The 21,282-nt window shown below is 34.0% G+C and overlaps 3 protein-coding genes across 3 annotated transcripts; 1 reads left to right on the top strand and 2 right to left on the bottom strand.

Moving 5' to 3' along the window:
- Nucleotides 1-4,008: 4,008 nt before the first annotated feature.
- Nucleotides 4,009-4,536, bottom strand: LOC146950442 (uncharacterized). The gene has a single exon (XM_085748638.1). It carries the CDS (start codon nt 4,534-4,536, stop codon nt 4,009-4,011), a length of 528 nt encoding a protein of 175 aa, XP_085604764.1.
- A 1,083-nt stretch (nt 4,537-5,619) lies between these two features.
- Nucleotides 5,620-7,347, top strand: LOC146950441 (coumaroyl-CoA:anthocyanidin 3-O-glucoside-6''-O-coumaroyltransferase 1-like). The gene has a single exon (XM_085746366.1). It carries the CDS (start codon nt 5,715-5,717, stop codon nt 7,203-7,205), a length of 1,491 nt encoding a protein of 496 aa, XP_085602492.1. The 5' UTR covers nt 5,620-5,714; the 3' UTR covers nt 7,206-7,347.
- A 1,054-nt stretch (nt 7,348-8,401) lies between these two features.
- On the bottom strand, nt 8,402-10,015 carry LOC146950440 (malonyl-coenzyme A:anthocyanin 3-O-glucoside-6''-O-malonyltransferase-like). Its single transcript, XM_085746367.1, has one exon. The coding sequence runs from the start codon at nt 9,902-9,904 to the stop codon at nt 8,495-8,497; it is 1,410 nt and encodes a 469-aa protein (XP_085602493.1). The 5' UTR covers nt 9,905-10,015; the 3' UTR covers nt 8,402-8,494.
- Between the last annotated feature and the right edge of the window lie 11,267 nt (nt 10,016-21,282).

Genomic DNA, 21,282 nt, shown 5'->3' with positions numbered 1-21,282 from the left:
TCGGATTACAGCCTCTAATTACTTAGGTGGTCTAATATTCGTTGAAGAAGTAGAAAGCTATGGTCAGTAGTCATTAATTTTCACGAAATCTTGTTTATATTTGATCAGGATATAAAAAGCATTAAGAACAATTGAATTGAATAAAAACTAGATTGTCATTCATAATAAATAGAGTTTCACAGCAACATGTTTCAATTATGGTTACACAGATTCATCTCAGACCTAATCTCTAAGAGATTTAGCTACTCATAATTGAGTTTACAAATAGCATAATCAATGGAAGAATTAAAACATACATGAACTGGTAAAAGGAAGATGAAATCGCCCCTTCAGCAGTCTTCAGGTCTCAAAATCGCACTTTTGCTCTCCAAAATCGTAATTCTTGTTTCTGGAATTGACTTCAGCTTAAATAGGCAACTTTTACTGCGGCCGAAATCGCGGTACGCCTCACAAAATCGCGCCTCCATTGCATTAAAACCCTAGATTCCTTCCAGATCCTACTTCAAAATCGTGCCACACCAGATATAATCGTGTCACGATTAAACAGGCAGAGGCAAACCTTCATTCTGGTCATAAAATCGCGCCACGCCAGTCAAAATCGTGGCACGATTGCTTGCTTTCAGCACCTCCAAAATTTCTGCTTTTAACACCCCTGGATATCTCATATTGCCTCAGAACTCTATAAAAATGTCAAAATAAGTCCTAAAAATTACGTAATGACAACATGTCATCACAAATCAATGCTACCAGAAGTGTCAATTTTCAGTTGAATTTCATCAAGGTCTTTGTAGGCTAAGGTTACTTGAGTATGCACATTACCAAATGTATTCTTATTCCAGACTTCAAGAGCTTCGTTCAAAATCTTCAACTTTTGGGACAAGACATACATTGGACATCCAGTCCATGATTGCTCCAGCATTGTTTAAAAATATTCACACAATCTGGATGAGATATCCACATTTTCAAAAATTTGAAAGAAAAAGAGAACTGACAACTTTGTGTTTGAAAATCAAAAAGGATGGGGAAGTGATCGGATCTAAGTTTTATGAGGGTACAAACATTGATAGATTGACAAGCATTGATCCAATCTTGATTAACAATGACTCTATCTAATCTTTTTTTAGTGTTATTTCTACCTCTCCTGCCATTTGACCAAGTATAAGTAGCACCTTTAGTATGAAGTTGGACAAGGTTATTGGAATCACTCCATTGATGAAAATCAACCATAGGCACTCTAGCAGGTTCATGAATACCTTTATGTTCATGTGACCCTAAAATGGTATTAAAATCACCTATGAAACTCCAAGGCAACTTAAATTGATTATGAATGTTTGAGATTGCAGACCATATATTTCTTCTTCTAATGTAACAAGTGGAAGCATAAACTACTGTGACACCAAAATGTTTACCATCAATGTCTAATTGAATAGAGATTTGTTGATCATCCACATTGATTATAGTAGGGTTAATTTGTAAGGAACACAAATACCAAAGGTTTAAGACAAGGTGACCTCTATTGTTGACAATACAGACTTTGAGACCAAGGTTACTTAACCATATAGGGGAAAGGTTGGAAACTAACATCCAAGGCTCGTCTATGAAACATAAATCAGGTTTAAACTTAATGAGTAATTTTATAAAAGCTAATTTTGTAGGGGAATTAGCCAAACCTAAGGTTCCAGTAGAAGCATTTCATCTGAAAGGTTTGGTTGAACCAACCTTTGATCTGGTGATATAAGGCTTTGATTTTAAACTCTTTTGAGTACTAGCTTTCTTCTCAGCTTTCTTTGTGGATTTGCTGGTGACTAATTGAAATCCGTGTTCATCAACATCAGGATTGACAACATCTGCATCCTTGGACAAAACAGTTTCAGCAGGAAGCTTGCCACACAAGTTTCGGGCAGTAGTAACTGATGGATTCTTAACCTGAGCAGGTATCTCAAACTCACCATCATTGGGTTCTTCTCTGCAAGATTGGCCCATGATTCTTTTAAGAATTCTATATCATTTTGGACAACCTCCTGCATTTCCTCTTTCTCACTTTCCTCTGAGCCACTTTCTTCATCTTCAAAATCATTGATGTCTACCACTTTCTTCATCTTCCAAATCATTGATGTCTGACCCAACATTGTCATTGTTGATTGCTTGAGTAGCATCAACAAATTTAGAACCAGTTGTACTTCCAAAATCTTCAATATGTGTTTTGCTTTGTGTCCTGTTTTCATCTTCATTATTTTTCTTGGAAGTTTCTCCTCGAAATTGTCTCTCCTTTGATATTTCTTCATTGATTTCATTTTCTAGAATCACATCTTATTGGTTTCTTCCTTGTGATACTGAAGCTTCAAGATTCACCACCTCAGGTTCTTTATTTTTCTTAACATAAACCCGAGCCTGAACATTCTTTTTTATGTGATTTTTCTGAACCACTTCTTTATTCTCAAGTGGCTTCCTCTTACATATTTCAAAGGCTTAAATGTGTGTTTAGTCCATGCACTTTCACCCAATTTTGGTTTTGGTCCCTGCGTTTTTTTTTGTTTGACATTGGTCCCTGCACTTTGTAAAACTTTTGGTTTTAGTCCTTCTGTTAAGTATCTGTTTAAAAAAAAACTAAAACTAACGGAGTGCCACATGGCCCAATTATTTCATGCCACGTGGCACACCACAAAAATTAAAATTAAAAGGTTTAAAATATAATAATTGTTTTTTAATTAGTATTATTATTAATATTTATTCTAGTTTTATTAGGAAAAAAAATATTCTCTATCGTGAGGCAACTCCAATTCTAATTTCTACTTCTAAAATTCATCACCACCATTAACATCATGTTTACTTCTTCTTCTTCTTCTTTAGTCATCTCCATCAACACCCAACTTCAATCTCACTTTCTTCTTCACTTTATAATCCATCAACACCAACCTCCATTTTCATCTTCTAATTTTTATGTGAACATTTTTTTTTTCTTTTCATTTTTCGCAAGTAATAATTTTCATCTTTCCCATCTTTTATGTGCGACGAATCAAGTGACTGTTTTTGCACTTAATAATTTCTTCTCAAGTGACAGTTCTTGCTGGTTCTTTCTCTTACTAGTTCTTTCCCACACCGTCAATAAAGAAATTGATCCAAAGAATAACAACAAAGGAGCAGAATAAACCTTTAAAGGTCCTCGTGAGGTTAGCTCAGTTGGTAGGGACGATGCATAAAATATGCAAGATCTGGGGTTCAAACCCCAGCCACCACCAAAAAAAAAAGAATAAACCTTTAACGATGATTCCCCAAACCTTCAAAATAAACATAAACAACAGCAAAAACACGAACATAAACAACCTTGGAAATGCGAACGGAGCTGCACCTTGATGATGGAGGTCGAAATTGATTAGGATCTTTTTTCAATCAATTTGAAACCCTAAAATCCATTCTTCCCCCTTTCTAAATCATGTTTTCCCAAATTATTTCGTTTATGACATTCTTTTTTTCAATTTTTATTTCAAATTATATAATAAAATAATTAAAAATCAATTATTATATTTTTATTTTTTTATTTTTATTTTTTTGTCTTGTAGTGTGCCACGTGGAACTCCGTTAGTTTTGGTTTTTTTTTTTTTAAACAGATACTTAACAGAAGGATTAAAACCAAAACTCTTACAAAGTGCAGGGACCAATGCCAAACAAAAAAAAGCGTAGGGACCAAAGCCAAAATTGGTGTAAAGTGTAGGGACTAAACACACATTTAAGCCTATTTCAAAATAATGGCCAGTGCACTTACAGTAAGTACAAAAATCAGGAAAATTTTCATACTCTATGTCCACAAAGAAAGCATACCATGTTCTCTCAACTAGGATTATATGGCATAAAGCTTCATTCAAATTCAAATCTATCAAAACCCTAGCATAATGACCAAAGGATCTATCTAGCATAGACTTACCAGTGATGTTATCTGTACAAATTGGAGTTCCCACCCCTACTATAATATACAATTAATTTCATCTCCCAATATATGTGAATTCACGTCTATGTAGTAGCTTGGTGTTGAAGGCTAGGGCTAAAGTCTTTGCTCCATGCAAACAGTTTCAAAATTCCTAGACTCAAACTCCAGGATTCTATCGATCTTACCCTTCTCATGTCTTCTATAGAGGAAAAAGAGAATTCATAAAAACCCTTGCCAATCGAAGTCACCCCCCATCTTCCTAGGGTTTTCCACAAAACAGTTAACTTGGATCTCAAGGTTTCAACAGTAATAGGGTTTGACCCCTTTGGCCAAATATTTCTAACTTGCAAGTTGTGTTTGCATGCATCAAGTCCAGCCTCATACTCTTCATCTGGAATCTTTATTGCTCTCTTATCACCCTTAAGACATAGTTTTGGTAACTGGCTCAACGAAATATCGCAGATATTACTCATAGCTTGAGCAAAGGTCTTTTGTTGTTTGGCTTGGGTATTTTCTGGTTGTGGTGAAGATTTTGGTGGAGGAATTTGTTGTGATTGAAGGCAAGGCCAGGTGATGATGATGGGTTTAGAAGGCAGTGTAGCGGTGGTCATGATGTTTTTGTGGGTTGTTGACGGTGGTTTGGTAGTTTACTTGTTAGGAAGGAAAACAATTTGTGAACAGTGACAAATCGCACAAAAAATCGCCAAAGTTAAGAGAGCTCATGTTGTTTTTTTTTTCTTCCATTTTTTTCCATCTTGATTTGCTTCAAGTGAAATTAAAATAAAGGAGTAGCCATTGCATCAATTTATAATACTTTTATGAAAATAAATAAAAATAAAATAATAACATTAAATGTCAAATGCATGAGAATGCTTGGTTTACTCAAAATGCATGAGAATGCTTGGTTTACTCCAAGATGTCACGTGTCATAAGAATACTTTGAAGTTTTTATTGTCATATATACATTTGAGAAAAACCCTCAAATTTATATAGTAAGATATAGATCTCAAGGAAGATATTGGGAGAAGCAATTAATAGTATATTTCAAGAGCCTTGTAAAAAAAAGTATATTTCAAGAGAATGCATGTATATAAAATACTTTTTTTTTAGAGATTATAAAATACATTTGTTAACATGTGTGAAAACGTAAAAGCATGAAGCATATGGTAGGCAATTAATTTAATTATTTTGGCTTAGTGGTTCCATTAAGTATTCCTCGAGACAAACGAGGTCAAATTATTGATAAAAAAAAAAAATCATTTGACTACATTAGTTAAATAATTAACTCGATCTGGATCTGGATCTGCTCGGTCACATATCAAATCAAATTGGAGAAGTATTGATTTTTTAAATTAAAATATAGGAAGAATCATGTTATTAGTTATTTGTTAAATATGTTTTTAATCATTGGAATTTTTTAAATTTTCGTTTTAGTTCTCTTAAAGTTTTCTTTCGATTTTTGGTCTTTCAAAAGTTTTACGTCGTCACTTTTGTCTTTATTTTTTAGCCACTTCATGTCAGTGGCGGAGTCAGACAAAAAAATTTGGGGTGGCCGTCATCTCGCCATCAAAATAAACTAAAATATAATATATAAATCATATTGCATACAACACATTTAAGTCGTAATAAACCAAAATCCTATCATTCAAAATTTAAACTACATAATATATAAAGTCAATCATTACCAAACTACAAAATTCTTATTTTGGAGATCTACACCCTCCAATTGCTAATACAATAGTCTTTCTCCATTTCTCCTTTCTCATTCCACAACAACACAAAACATAACATGAACATCACAAACACAAACACAAACATAACTCACGAGACCAAATTCAGCATGAAGGTGATAGAACATAGTCAAGTTGCACCACCACCAAATTTAGTTCCATCACCAACCATTCTCCCCTTAACTTTCTTCGACATACCATGGTTTTATTGTGACCCAATTCATCGTATCTTCTTCTACCACTTTCCTCATCCAACTCATCACTTCCTACAAACAACACTTCCCATTCTCAAACACTCACTTTCCTTAACCCTCCAACACTTCTTTCCCTTCACCTCCAACCTCATCATCCCTCCAAATTCCCATAACACTCCTCCTTACATACGTTACCTTGATGAAGACTCTATCTCCTTCACCGTCGCTGAATCCTCAGCAGACTTCAACATTCTCGTATCTGATTCACAAGATGCTCAAAACTGGCATCCTCTTGTTCCAAATTTACCTCCACCTCGTATAGAACAAGATAACATTCGTGTAATCCCTATAATGGCTATTCAAGTCACTGTTCTTCCGAACTCCGGTTTCTCTATGTGCCTCAGTTACAACCATATTGCTGCAGACGGGAAATCACTTCATCATTTCATGAAATTTTGGGCCTCCCTTTCAAAAGCCATAGCAAAAAACAATAACAAAAATAATTTGTCTCTTGAATACTCTCCGCCTCTTGATCTTCCTTCACATGAAAGAAATAGAGTTAAAGATCCAAAGGGTCTTAAACTTGTATACTTGCAACAATTAGAAGATTCTGTATCAAAAGAAATGGAATCTGCGGGTTTGGTTCGAGATTCTTATGTTAGCAAGGTACGAACAACTTTGATATTGAGCTATGAACAAGTCCAGAAGTTGAAGAAATGGGTTACTGATAAATGTAAAGATAGTGAAAGAATAAAACACTTGTCTACTTTTGTTGTAACAAGTTCCTTGATTTGGTTTTGTATGATCAAATCGGAGGAGGGTGATAGCAAAAGTGATCAAGGTGAAGGTGATTGTGTTGTTGATGATAACTGCTACTTTGTGATTCTTGCAGATTGTCGTGATAGCGTTGGATTTTCATTACCAAAAACTTATTTTGGAAATTGTATTGCATCTAATGCTGTGGCTGTAAAGAGAGATGAGTTAGTTGGAAAAAATGGGATTGTTGTGGCTTCAAATGGTATTGAAAAGAAGATAAGAGATTTTAAGAATGATGCTTTGTTAGGAGCTGAATCGTTGATGCCTAATTATAGGAAATTCTCTAAACCGGGTACGTCTCTTGTAGTGGTTGCTGGTTCACCAAAATTGGCTGTTTATGAGACTGATTTTGGGTGGGGGAAGCCTAAGAAATCTGATGCAGTTCACCTTGATTTGTCCGTTTCGATTTCTCTTTCTGATTGCAGAGATGGTGGAGGTGGAATTGAGATTGGTTTGGCTCTTGAGAGGTCTAGAATGACTAATTTCATATACATCTTTCAAGAACGACTTGATAACATTTGTAGCATGCGAATGAACTAAGGAAACTTATAATGAGTCTGTTCTCTCAATTTAGGCAAACATTCCAATTTCCTTTTTCTCTTTGTTACCAATTTGTTGTTCAATATGGTTTCATTATGCAATCCACAACAATTTACTTTAATATAAGCCGAGTGATTGCTAAGTGTGTGATTGTATGGCTTTTCAATCGGCAAACCCAGTCGCCTTCGACATAAAGAATTCATCCGCCTTGATCAAAGTGAACTTTACTTACATAGATCATTTGCATAATTGAAATTAAATGGAACTCAATTTGCAAGGAAAAAGTTTTTACAAGGATTAAAATTAAAAGTGAACTCTATTTGTATTGTTCATTTGCTTAATTGAGCCTAACAAATTGTCTTAAAATGTAGTACGATATTTCAAGTTTTCATCTAATTGAGAAAATGCTACCACATTCAATGTGTTACAACACCGTCATTTAAATAACCCATTTACAATGTTTCATAACATCAACTTACTAGGAAAAATGTCTTCACAAGTCACAACATCTTTTTAACATGGCGATAATAGCAATCATTTGAAAATGAAGTCTTTTAATCCCCATTCTGCACTTGTGTTAGTTTTGTCAAGAAAACTTCTTAAAAACAATAGACTATTTATTATTATTTTTTTGTGGTGGCCGGGGTTCGAACCCAGACCTTGCATATATTATGCATTGACCATATCAACTGAGCTAAGCTCACGAGGACAAAAACCATAGACTATAATTAGACAAGATACGTATCCAAAATTTACTCAATATATATAAATCAAAAGTTCATCTTTGACAAAAAAAAAAATCAAAAGTTCATCATTATTACACACTTTGGATTGAAAAGTTAAATTAATCTCAAATTCCCAGGTTTGCAGTGGCTGCTGCTGCGTTTTGTTCCTCCTTGGCGCGGCACTGGCTTGGTCTTTTGGTGTGATCCCCTTTGGTGTTGTGCGGAGACCGCTAGGGCAGAGCTATGGGACTGAAATCTGGTGGCTTTAATTAGATTTCAGCGTCATAACTTTTGCTATTTGCTTGGTTTTAGCTCTTGGTTGGGGTTCCGCTGTTTTAGCTTACGGTGGCTTCGTGGTGTTTTTTGGTGGATGTTACGCCTATATGTGGCATCTTATTTTTTCTTGAACGTCTTTCTAGAGTTTCGGTTTCAATAATATTTGCCGATTAAAAAAAAATAAAAAAAGCTCAATACCAATGAAAACCCACAATTCATAATTCATTGTTGTAGTACTACATTTCCCATTCAATTTTGAAATGAAAAGACAATACATGCACGAACCAATTAAAATTTCAAAGCTTGTAGTCCTTGTTCAATGATAGAAGAGAAATATTCAAAATCCTCGGATTTGAATACCAACCCAACCTCAAGTCCACCTTCTCTATCTCCACTTTCAGCAATAGACATACAATTAGACGGATGCACCATTTCAACTTCAACAGGTTTTCCAAATCCAAAATCAGTCTCATAAACATTAAACTTAGGTGAACCTGTTACCAACAATACACTTCCCAACTCATACATCTTTTTAAATTTATCCCTCCATTCTCCCATATCCTTAAAAGGTTCATTTTTCATTTCACTTATTGCCCTTTCAATTACCTTAACAGCATTCACAAAACCATCTTCCCCCTTCATATCCTTTCTCTTCTCAGTTGCATGACATAATGTTAGACAATTCCCAAAATACCCCTCTGGTATTTTGTACCCAAGTCTTTCTCTACAATCACCTGGAAAACCAAAATAGTCCTCTTTTTCATCATCATCATTATCATTTTCATTTCTATATCTTGTTTTAACCAAACTAGACCAAATGAAACCACAAGTTACAACAAATTTAGATAACCATTGTGGCGCTTGAACTTCATGATCATTTTTTTTCCATTGATTAAGTGCCCATATTTTCATTCTCTCAATTTCTTCTTTTGCAAAAACAATAGTTACTTTTACATACTCTTCTTCACTAGTTTGACTTTGAGTTTGACCAATGAGTTTATCCTTCCATGTTTTTCTTTCTTCAAAATAGTCTCTTAAGAAAACATTTTCAAGCCCTTTTGGGTCCCTCAAAATTTTTCTATCAAAACAAGGTGTTGACTTCAAGTCAACTGCTTCACAATTTCTATGTATGAAGGACCAAGATTTCATGAAATGATTACAACAACTATCATCCATTACATGACAATATGTGATTGCAATGCAAAGACCATGGTTAGGAAAAACAGAAGCTTGCAAAGACAACAAAGGGAAAATGAATGTGTTATTTTCAATGTCATTATCATCATAGGTGGTTTTGTGTCTTAACTTTGGACTAAGACGATTATAGTCTTTAAAATTTTTGGGTTGGTGATTGGCTGAAAGATGGTTGAAATTCGCCGAGGTTTCGATGATGGTAAAGGTGACAGAATCTTTTTGAGAGCAAAGGATAAAGGGTTTGTCGGGTGGCGGTGGAGACATGAGATTTCCAGCAAGAGGGAAGAAATGTTGAAGAGTAAGAGAAAGAGAGTGTTTGAGAGAAGGAAGTGTTGTTTTACAAAAATGGTTGGTTGAATGAGGAAAGTGATAGAAGAATAATCGTTCAACATAGACTGGACCTGCAAAAGGCAAGTCGAGGAATGTGAGAGGAAGAGAAGTTGTTGTTGTTCTTGGTGTTGATGGAAAAACAACAGTTTGCTCAATAAGCTTATGCTCTGCCATTTGTGAAATCTCAAAGAAGATATTGCGGAGAAGCAATTAGTAGTATATTTCAAGAGAATGCATGTATAAAACTAGTCGGAGTACCTTGCAACGCACGGGACAACGCTGTATTGCTTAATTATATTATTAATACTAATCAGATTTACAATGTTAAATACTGATAATATTATTTTCAAAAATGCTATTTATAGCGAAAGTTATTATAGAGAAATTATCCCGACCATGTATTTCAATTGGTTTTTATTGTGGATTTACGCTTTATTTGCAGCAGTATCCCTTGATTTCTGCACAACTCTCTTTTTTCATTGGCTGATTTCTCCTTCGTTATGAATTCCGGACATGTTTGTTCACTTGATATAGCAAAGCTCTATTATTTTTATTTCTTATATAGTAAATCTAAGCAAACAATGACTATCGATCAATATTTTTAGATAGTAAAAAAGATAGACTACTATGACAATGGTAAATAGTAATAATATTCTTTGTTAGTCTTACAAACAAAACGCCATATTTCTTGACGTTCAAAATGAAACACCAACAATAGTACTTACTAATAATATTTTTCCATACATCAACAATAGTACCTACTAATAATATTTTTCCATACATCAACAAGCTTGGAAATTTATGACGGGAACCGCACAACATTGTTCCCCGATTGTTCAAAGCGAAATACTTTAACAAGTGCGATTTCTTGGACTCTAAGATTGGTCATAATCCTAGCTACGTATGGCGCAACATTTGGGGGGCCAAAAGAGTTGTTAGCGAAGGATACAAATGGACTATTGGTCTAGGCAGTGGTATTTGTGTTTGGGATCAACGATGGCTAGTGGATGGTGGTGTTTTGCAGAAGCCCGAGAGTCTACCCGAAGCTTTCAAACAGCTTACTGTATCAGATATGTTCATATCTCAAACTCGGTTTTGGAATGTTGGTTTATTGAGGCACCTTGTTGGCAACAAATTATACTGATCGTATCCTTAATACTCCTATTTTCGAACTTAACCAGGATGATAGAAGAGTGTGGAAGTCGGAGATAAATGGTATCTATTCCGTTAGAAGTGGATATCGTATCAGTCTCAGTCAACATTTGGATTTGAGTGCTCATCGTTGTGATGGAAATTGGGCATTACTTTGGAATCTTAAGGTGCCTCCTAAAGTGAAGACTTTTCTTTGGAGATCGTGCAGAAATGCTCTTCCAACTAGAGTTCGACTTCAAGACAGAGGGGTAAATTGCACAAAAACTTGTGCTTTATGCGAGAATGAGGATGAAGATAGTTTGCAATTATTTTTTTATTGCACAAAGAGTAGGCAGTGATGGCATCAGTTAGGTGGAGTAAAATTCAACCAAAGGCTCAATTAAATCTTAGTTTTGGGGTCACTATGTTTGAAATTCTACAGATGCTTGATCTGAGTCAACAAGTCACTTTGGCATGTGTTATGTGGTCTATTTGGAAACAGAGAAATGATTGTATTTGGAGGAATGAAATCATGACTAATGCAACAGTTAGTGTCAGAGGTCTTAATCTTCTAACTGGATGACAAAACATGCAAGAAAGCCCTAATAGAGCGGGTGTACAACAACAATGTATTGACGACACAGTTTGGAGAAAGCCAGATGCAGGTCATTTCAAATGCAATGTGGATGATGCGTTCTTCAAAGAAAGCAACCAGGTTGGTATAGGGATGTGCATAATGATCACGGGAGGCTAGTTAAAGCCAGAACTAGTTGGTCAGTGCCACTCTTAGATGTTTCCAAGGGAGAGGCTCTTGGTCTTTTATATGCTATCAGATGGGTAAAGGAGCAGAATCTTAATAATGTCATTTTCGAGCTCGATTCTAAGAGGGTAGTAGATAGTTTCCATATAGCACTAGAAATGATGTATTTGATTTAGGAGCTATTATCAGAGAATGTAGGAATACTTTATCATCCTTTTTCACAAACTCAAGGGTAGAGTTTATTAGGAGACAAGCAAATGAGGTTGCTCATAGACTTGCTAGAGCGGCCACATTTTATGCTAGTATCCACCAGTTCACTGTATTACGTGATTGTATTCAAGTTGTTCTTATTAATGAAATGAGATAGTTATTTTCTGTCAAAAAAAGAATAATTTTTTTCCATACCAATTCAGTACAGAAAGACTGATATAATTAATAAACATGATAGTCTATAATATGCCAAGCATCAAAGTTTCAACAACATCCATTACTGATACACAAATGAAAAAGTACATACAACTCAAATAGCAAAAAAAAAAAAAAAAAAAAAACACGATCCATGTAGCTTGGAAAACTTCAATGATCCAAAATGTACCTACAATAATAATGAGGTAGAATAATAAAGTACTCAGTGTATCAATTTAGATGATTGGAAATAGCAAATAAATGGTATAAATATAATAAATATATAATTATATATATTGAAATATAGTAGCATGTATACCTGTCTTGCCCATCTTCTATAGGTTTTCAAAAGCTTCTGAGTATACAACATAGTTGAAGTGCAAGCATTGCCAATATTGAAGAGTAACTTCTATAACATTTGTTAAGAACAAAAATAGAAATATTGTTTTGAAAGAGAGAAAAACGTGAATTTAATTTTTTAAAAGTTTAAAAATTAAAATAATTGTAGAGACCAAAAACATATTTAAACTATTGTTTATTCACATTTTCTCTGATTTGCTCTACTTGTAAGATTTGCTCCACTCGTATTAAAATAGGAGTAATTAGTCAATGATGAAATAAGTTACATTTTTCATCCTCGTATATGCAAAAAAAAAAAAAATGGCTATATTATATATTAAGTCCCTTAACTTGTTTATTAGTCTTTTTTATATTGTTAACTTGTTTATTAGTCTTTTGTCAAAAAAAAAAACTTGTTTATTAGTCTTATTTTGGTCTTATAATTGATTTTTTTTTTTTTTCGTTTAGATTATTCAACTCTACTTTTGTCAGCTAAATTAGTCATTTTGTTAGTTGTGTTAAGTGTATACGGAACAAGTGGCATTATGAAATGGGAAAAACCCTCTTATTAATCTTCTTCCATTCATGTTCTTCCATCCTCTTGAACAAAAAAAAAAAAACAGAAACTTGCATCTTGAACAAACCAAAAAAGTTATACATTTGGTGCACCCTCTCTTGTTTGGTCTCTCTCCATTGATCTTCCCCCTCTTTCTCCGCCATTAAGACCAGCAGTGGCCACCCATTGCTACCGCAAACCACCCTCTATCAAACTTTGATTTGTATCACCTCCATTTGCGTATGCATTATTTATTCTGAAAAATAATCCAAGTTCCACATAAAAAAGATAGGACTTTTGATAAGAATTTATAAAGAGAGGCACCCCTTAAGACCATACAAGTTACAAACATGTTTTGTAAGGATGAGTTAGACCTAAATATCAAGTCCATTAGTGTTAAGCAATGAGGTGTATTGAGAAAAATTCAAATCATGCATTGAAAAGATTGACTCTTGATAAGAGTTTACAAAGAGAGCATTCATCACTTTACAAGCGTTTATTTTTTGTTTTTTTGCCAAAGAGAACCATATTTGAAACTTTGATTTTTTATTTTTTTATTTTTGTGTGAAATTGGTTAGCTTTTGGGTGAAAATACAACACCGTATGGTTCCCCTATATATATATATATATATATATATATATATATATATATATGGGGTTTGCTAGAACACACCCACTAGTTTTTATGTGGGAGTGTTTTAGCAAGTAAATAACTAAAAAGTGGTTAAATACACCCTAAGGTGTATGTTGCTATAACACACCTTCTAACAATAACAAGTGGGTGTGTTCTAGCAAATCCTATAGGCATTTGCTAGAACACACCCACTAGTTTTTATGTGGGAGTGTTTTAGCAAGTAAATAACTAAAAAGTGGTTAATTACACCCTAAGGTGTAGCTTTGCTAAAACACTCCCACATAAAAATTAGTGGGTGTGTTCTAGCAAACCCCTATATTATATATATATATATATATATATATATATATATATATATATATATATATATATATATATATATATATATATATATATATATATATATATATATAGGGTGTATCAAATAAGAGCACTCTTTAAATGAGAGGTGAGAGGGATAAATCACAACCCTTGAATCAATCTTTATTGTGCTACTTAACTTTAAAAATTGCAGCTATAATTTTTTCATTCCCCTTTTGTGTGCTTCTTCTCCAGCCGTTTCATCTCCCTGTTGCTTCTTCTCCCTTTTTTCATTCCCCTTTTGTGTGCATCATATGAATCCAGACTTCTAATCTTTAATCTAATTTTATTATCTCTTTCATTATTATAAGTTATAACTACATAATACCATTAAAAAACCAGTTTAAAAAGTAATATGAAAATCCAGAACAGCTAAACTCGATAAAAAACAAGAACCGTGAAGTTACTTTTTCCCAAACGAAGAACAGCGGCGACGAACTCCGGTGAACAGGAACGTCGCCGACAAATAGGTACAACAACGACGAACACTCGTCAGATCTGCGCTAGCACATATCTAGTGCCTCTTCATCTCTTTCCTCCTTGCAACCTTTGACTCATATTTTAATTTTTCTGTGAATCAGCCAAGAGAACTTTTTCAAATAAACCCTTGGATTATTAATATTGATGGTATTGATTGTTACCATTCAATTTTAGGAAAGAATATTTGAGATGGTTCCATGGAGATTTATTTTTGAAGACTCAAGAAACAATTTGATGCACCCAAAATTATTCAGGTGTCAATCGATGTTGAATGGGATCAAACTAAACTTCATGTGTCTAATTTGTGCTCCTACTATTTCATGCTTCAATCGATGCTCACATTTATGGTGCAATGATGAACAATATAAAAAACCATGAAGAAGAAGCAGCAACACAAAACTACTCGTGAGAGAGAGAAGAACAGAGTGGAGAAGAGAAGAGGTGGAGGTTACAATACATGTCCTTTTTTATAAAGCAATTAAATATGAAGCGTTGATTTCAATCCAATGGTCTAAGTTAATTCCTCTCACCCTTTCATTTAAAAAGTCCTCTCATTTGAAATGCCCTATATATATATATATATATATATATATATATATATATATATATATATATATATATATATATATATATATATATATATATATATATATATATATATATATATATATATATATATATATATATATATATATATATCAAAGCTCAAATTAAATTCACATAAACTTACAAGGAAAAATATTAATTCATTAATCTTTGAAACCATTTTGAATGCAGTAGTTTGAATAATTTTTTAAGCAAGTATGAATCTGCAACAATTATCACATTATTTCTGCACTTTCTGTGCTTCTGGGGTTGTTGAATTTGTTTCTTCAACTTTGACTATTTTAGGAGTTGTTTGAAATATTTAAGTTTTGTAAAATGTGAAACTTATTTGGTTACAATTCTATATAATTTTGATTTTGAATGAATGAGAGTTTGTCTTTTTGTGAAGTTGTGTGTGTTTTTTTCTTCGTGTGATGAAAAGAAGATGGAAGGATAGGAATTGAAGAAGATGAATGAGAGGATTTTGCCACATCACAATGCCACATGTATCACACTCAACGTTTATTCACAATAACTAACAAAAAGTTTTAATTTGGTCGACAAAAGTAGAGTTAAGAGACTTAATTAAACATAGTAAATTAATTATAGGATGAACCTAATAAATAAGTTAACAGACTATATAGTATGCACCTTAAAATTGTCAGGGCTCATTGAAAGGAGTAAACACTTTGTATGTGTTCTAGGTTTTCTAAAAGGTTGGGAAGTTGCTCTTTAATCATCTAGCATTTGCTCACAAGCACTTTAAAATTTCAGAAAATACTCAGATCGATAGTTAACTATCATTTCATGTGAATGCTAGTTACGAACTGTTTTTTACTGTTTAAATCAGTTAATAGAGTATCTTGTCTAAAAGAACCCTTGTTTTTGGTCCAACCTAGTTCAAATAAGTACGATGTTAAACCCGCTTGGGTTAGTTTGGTGGTACTGACTTGAGATCTGGGAGTGTGCTCCTCCTCAAGGTCTCAGGTTCAATTCTCTCTTGTGCTAATTTGGGTGGACTAGATTAACTTCTTAAAAAAATGAGTATGATGTTATAAGTATGATGTTTTAGAGCGGTTAAATGGGTAACCGATGTAACATATTGTTTTAGATATCAAATTATGACTTTTAGGGTGGTTAAACCTATAACCGATCTAAAAACTCTATGGGAATGGTTTTTAAGTATCGTTCGCTACAATACAGTCTGTAACTCCCGATGGGGGTATTTTTGGAACATAATATTTATAAGAATACAAATTTATTTAACCCATAAATCTATCTAGATCCATCTAAAAATTAGTGACTCGTCATCTAAAATTTGTCATGCAACTCGATCGAAGGAGATAGTGGGGCGAGAGTTGAGGGTGGATACCTGTCAAAGACGGTGGCGGCTCAAGGTGGTTGAGGATCATATTTCTTGCATTATTTGCAATTCCCTTCCAAGAATTCCCCCCCCCCCCCCAACCCCCACACCAGTGGCGGAGCTAGAAATTTTGTTGAGCCTGGGCAAAATATTTTGCCAAATATTTTCAGAATATTAATTAAACAGTTATTAGGAAAATTGTGGACTGGTGCAGTGGTTTATTTTGTTTATTCTAACATAGAGAACGGCATTTCAAGTCCCTACATGACCTCTTTTTTTTGAATAAAAATATTATTAATACAAATAGAAAATAAAAAAAAAAAGAATAGCATCTCTCAAAAAAAAAGTAGCATGGATCGAACCCACTACAACACAGATGTAACACTTGATAATTTATGGATAATATGATAATTATAGGTATACGTAACTTTGGGGCTGCAGACCTGCAGTGGCTCCTACGGGTCTCCTAGGTGATCCGCCACTGAGCCCGGGCGTGTGCCCAGGCTAGCTGGGTGGTAAAACCGCCCCTGCCCACCACCCCTAAAGGAAATCTTAGCAGGTTCAACAATTCCTTCCACCATTTGTTGTCATCAAAATGATATTTTCCTTTGAGATAATTTCTCTTGATATTCTTCATCTCATAAGTGAAAGCAGTAAAACAAACATTGAGATTTACCCTTTCTTTGAGAGAATCCTCCTCTCATATTACTATTGAAATCCTCTCATCAATGGCTCACTCATCTTTCAAAGTGTAATTATAAGAGGTCATCATAACATCAAACTAGGGATGGAAAGATTTAAGGACTCTCTAAATCAAAGTGGCCTTGCCAATCTCAGATCTAAGAGTCTCTGACTTATTATAATAGTGAACCAACTCCATAATGTGCTATGGCACGTTAAACTTGGTCCTGTCAAAAAGAGAGAGATATTCACATTTCTTAGCTTTCTCAAAACGCATGAACTATTTACCAACATACTTGAGATAATACTCCGGTTCTATTTATAGGAAATATTTGACTTTTTTGATTCATTGCATAAATGATTTATTTGGTCTATATTTTAGACAAGATACTGTTATACCCTAATTTTGGACCTAAAAATACTAGTCAATTTTTCTTTTCTTGCATTATAAGTCATTTGAACTGTCTTTGATCAATTGCATCTTTCTCTACATCTTATTTCAATGCTAGTTGCAAAATTCACATGCAAGGGTATTTTAGTCATTTCCTGTGTCAAATTTCTTTCAGTCTTGCAAAATCTTGTTTGAGTCCTTTCAAGTAGTGTGAATAAGTCTCTGTTTCATTCTATGTCAAAATCCATTTCAAAAATTGCATTTGAAGTCATTTTGAGTTAGTTTAGCCCCTAGGGGCATTTTAGTCTTTTCATATGATAAAACCCTGTTTAAATTCTAAAATTGTCTCTGAGTCCTTTAATTTTGCTTGTGTAAGTTCTTGCTTTAGTTCCTTGTTAAAAAATCCATTTTAAAATTTGCATCTGAGTCATTTCTAGTCGTTTTAGCCCCAAGGGCATTTTGGTCATTTCACACGAAATTTCGGCAGAGAGAGGTTACTTTAAAGTACCTCATTTAGGTAATTGGTTCGTTTTAGTCCGTTTTGTCAAATTTTAATCGTTTCACTTTACGTTCAGTCAAATTTACCAATTTTTATCCCAATTTTTATTTGTTATTTTTAATTTTGTTCTTTTTCCTAAAAGTCCTCAAACTCCTAAAAAATTGCATTCAGGTCCCTTTTCTTGTTTCCAATTTTATTTCCAAGTCCTTTTTCGAATTTCCTTTTCTTAAGTCTTTTTTTACAAATTGCCAAATAGTCCTTTTTGTCCAGTTTTCTCTTTAGTCCATTTGTCTCAATTGCAGATTAGTCCTTTCATTTCAAAGAATTGCAGAATAGCCCCTCAAGGCAAAGAGTCCAGAATCCAGTCCAAAATAAGTCCAGGGTACGTGGCAGACCCCCATTGGCCCAGAAGGCCACATGTCAGCTTATAAATACAGCCATATCACCAATGCACAAAAAAAATCACCATTCCGTCACTGACACATCATCAGAAAACCCTAACAGACTTTCTCTCTCTCCCAAACCCTAACCACCGTAACTGGATCAAGTCACCACCGTAACAAACTCAAAAACCACCGCAACAACCCTCAGATTCATACCAGTTCGTACCAATCATCATCAAAAAAACTCAATTCAACAACATTTACACAAAATGGATACGAATTCGTAGAAGATTCTCAGAGAAACTCTCATCACTGAACCTTCACCTTCGCAATTCAAGCAAGGATTCGTCAAGGCCGAATTTGCGATCACGAAGGATTTGTTGAGGGAAGAGGAGAAAAGAGATCGAAGCAAGAATCAGATCGGTGAAGAAGGAGAAGAAGATTCACCGATTTATTTTCGGTTGCGAAGGTTTTGAATGCTTACCAGAACAATCAAGAACAAACACAGGATCTTTCTTGTTCGAATCTCCAAACAAATCCAGGTAAACGCATGAAAACCTTCTCGTTCTCATTCATAATCATCATCGAAGGTTCATAATGGAAAATAAACGGTGAATTGATGTGAAGATTCGAAAGGATTTAAAAAAAAATCTGAAACGAAACCCTAAAATGCAAAATCATGAAGATTCACCGTTTATTTTTCAAATCAGAGTGTATAATCATCATCAGCGAAGAAAATAGGTTAGAATAGGGTTTAGTTTCAAAGGATTAGAAAGAGATTAAAAACCCTAGAAACCGTAAGTTCAAGGTCCGATCTGCTTCGTTTTCACCACAAATTCACAAAAGTAACCATAGATTCGTGAACTGGAGAGGAGGACGAACATTTCTGTGTATTTTGTTTGAAAAAAGAGTTTCAGATCATCGGAGAAGATGAAGGTTCCGATGAACCTTCATCCTACGCCGCCGTCCTTTCCAGTTTCCGTCGAAGCTAGGGTTAGAGAGAAGTGAGAGATTCTCTCACTAGAATGAGAGAAGAGAGAGAAGTGAAAACGTGAAATGGATTGAACCGGTCTCTTCACCCTTTTATAAACTCCTGAACCAGACCGGTTCAGTCCTGGTTCAACGCTGGTTCGCTTCTCAATCGTTTGATCTAGGGTTTTTGGATCCTGGATCAATCCAACGTCCCTGACACGTTTGGATAGTCCAGGATCCATATCTCTTTGGGCCTGGATTCCTTCCCTTCGTTCCTTGAGTTTTTTTGCTACATGCACCAATTTTCTTGCTATTTGAACCCATGCCTTGCCTAATTTTCTTATAAAAACTCCATGATTTTTTCCATGAGTTCTTGATAACTTTTTTGATGTTTTTATAACATTTTTGCAGAATAAAATTTGATAAAAAATATGTGTAGCATTTTTTACTATTCTTGTTAAAATTGGTGATTTTCTTGCATATATTGAGTCTAAAAGTCTTTCAAAAATCCCTTAAAAACTCTAAAAAATTCATGTATGTTTCTTGTTATTTTTGTGACGTTTCTATGCATTTTGTTTACTGAAAATCTTGATGAAAAATATTATTGCGTTTTCTTGCTTTATTTCCTTAATTGTTTGAAAATTCATGAAAATTTTGTCCAAATTCTATTTCAAATTCTTAATAATTGCTTGTGATACATATTGGATGATTTTGTGGGTTTATTGCTACTGTTTGTGTTTGATTTTATTGCACACATGTGAATCTTGATTAGTTACTTAGCTTACAAGTCATTAAGTAGTTAAATAATGTAAATATGCTCCAAATTTATTTTAAAATGTCAAGTAAATCAAGTAGCCTTAATTCCCATTCCAAAACTTGTTTCTAGACCTTTAAAATGTAATTGGAATGTGAGAATTATAGGTCACTTGGTTCTTGCATTTTATGAATAAATTTTAGCTATATTTGCACTCTTTTGCCTTTATTTTCTATCCTTTATGTCCTAGTGTTCCTCTTGCTTTATTTCCTTTGATATTGCTCTATGCTACTAACCTTTCCATTTCATGTTTCATCATTTCATAAGCATCTCCATAGCATCCTATATTCATCTTCATTTTTCTTGCAATGTGATTTGTACCAAAGTTAGAATGTAAACACTTAGGAGTTTTTTTTGTAATATTTTACTTTCATGTCATTTTAATTTCTTGGCAAAGAGGCCATAGAATGTATCTAGGGTATGATGTAAAGGACAATGGACTCTAATGATGTACACCGACACAAGCACCGACACATGCACACACACCACTATATAGCTAGAATATGCATGTTTAGATGTATGCTTAGGATTGTATGTTTAGATGAATGCCTAGGACTTATACTTAGAAAAAACCCAATTTTCCAAACAAATGTGAACAACTTCACTCAAACCTTTTCCAAATAAACCTTGGGATCCAATATCCCATTGTATTTTCTTTTCCATTTTCTTAATCAAATTTCAATGAAAATAATCAAACTTTGACTTCTTTTGCAATTCACTAATCCAACCTCACTATTTCCTAATCTCATGCCTTTAAGGCCTCTCAATCTCCATTCTTCAAAATTCCAATTTTCAAACTTAAAATCAACCAACAAAAACAAAAACATTTTTTGGAAGAGAACTACGGTGGATTTGATCCCTTAAACGGGTACGTAGGCAAGGAACAAAATTCCTTCAATTCAAATAAAATAAAAATTCAAACACATTCTTCTTCCTCCAATTCTTCACTTAGAATACTTTTAGGCTTAATATCATCTTTCAAAATAGCATTTAAAATTAAGAGCGCGCGCGTAGAAATTAAAGACGGTTCCTATAGGATACTATAGTCGTTATGGGTGCCTAACACCTTCCCGTAGCGAAAACAACTCCCGGACCTCGATTCTCAAGGGTTTTGCTTACGTTTTCCCTTCCCAAGAAAAAATAAGATATCACCGGTTAAAAAGGTTCAAACGTAATCAATGTTTGACACCCGAAAACCA

Source organism: Medicago sativa, chromosome 2, assembly GCF_051527215.1.
Source record: "Medicago sativa cultivar Bolivia chromosome 2, Bolivia_mono, whole genome shotgun sequence".
NCBI lineage: Eukaryota > Viridiplantae > Streptophyta > Magnoliopsida > Fabales > Fabaceae > Medicago > Medicago sativa.
The sequence above is the reverse complement of the archived record's forward strand: the minus strand, read 5'-3'. Positions and strand labels throughout refer to the sequence as shown.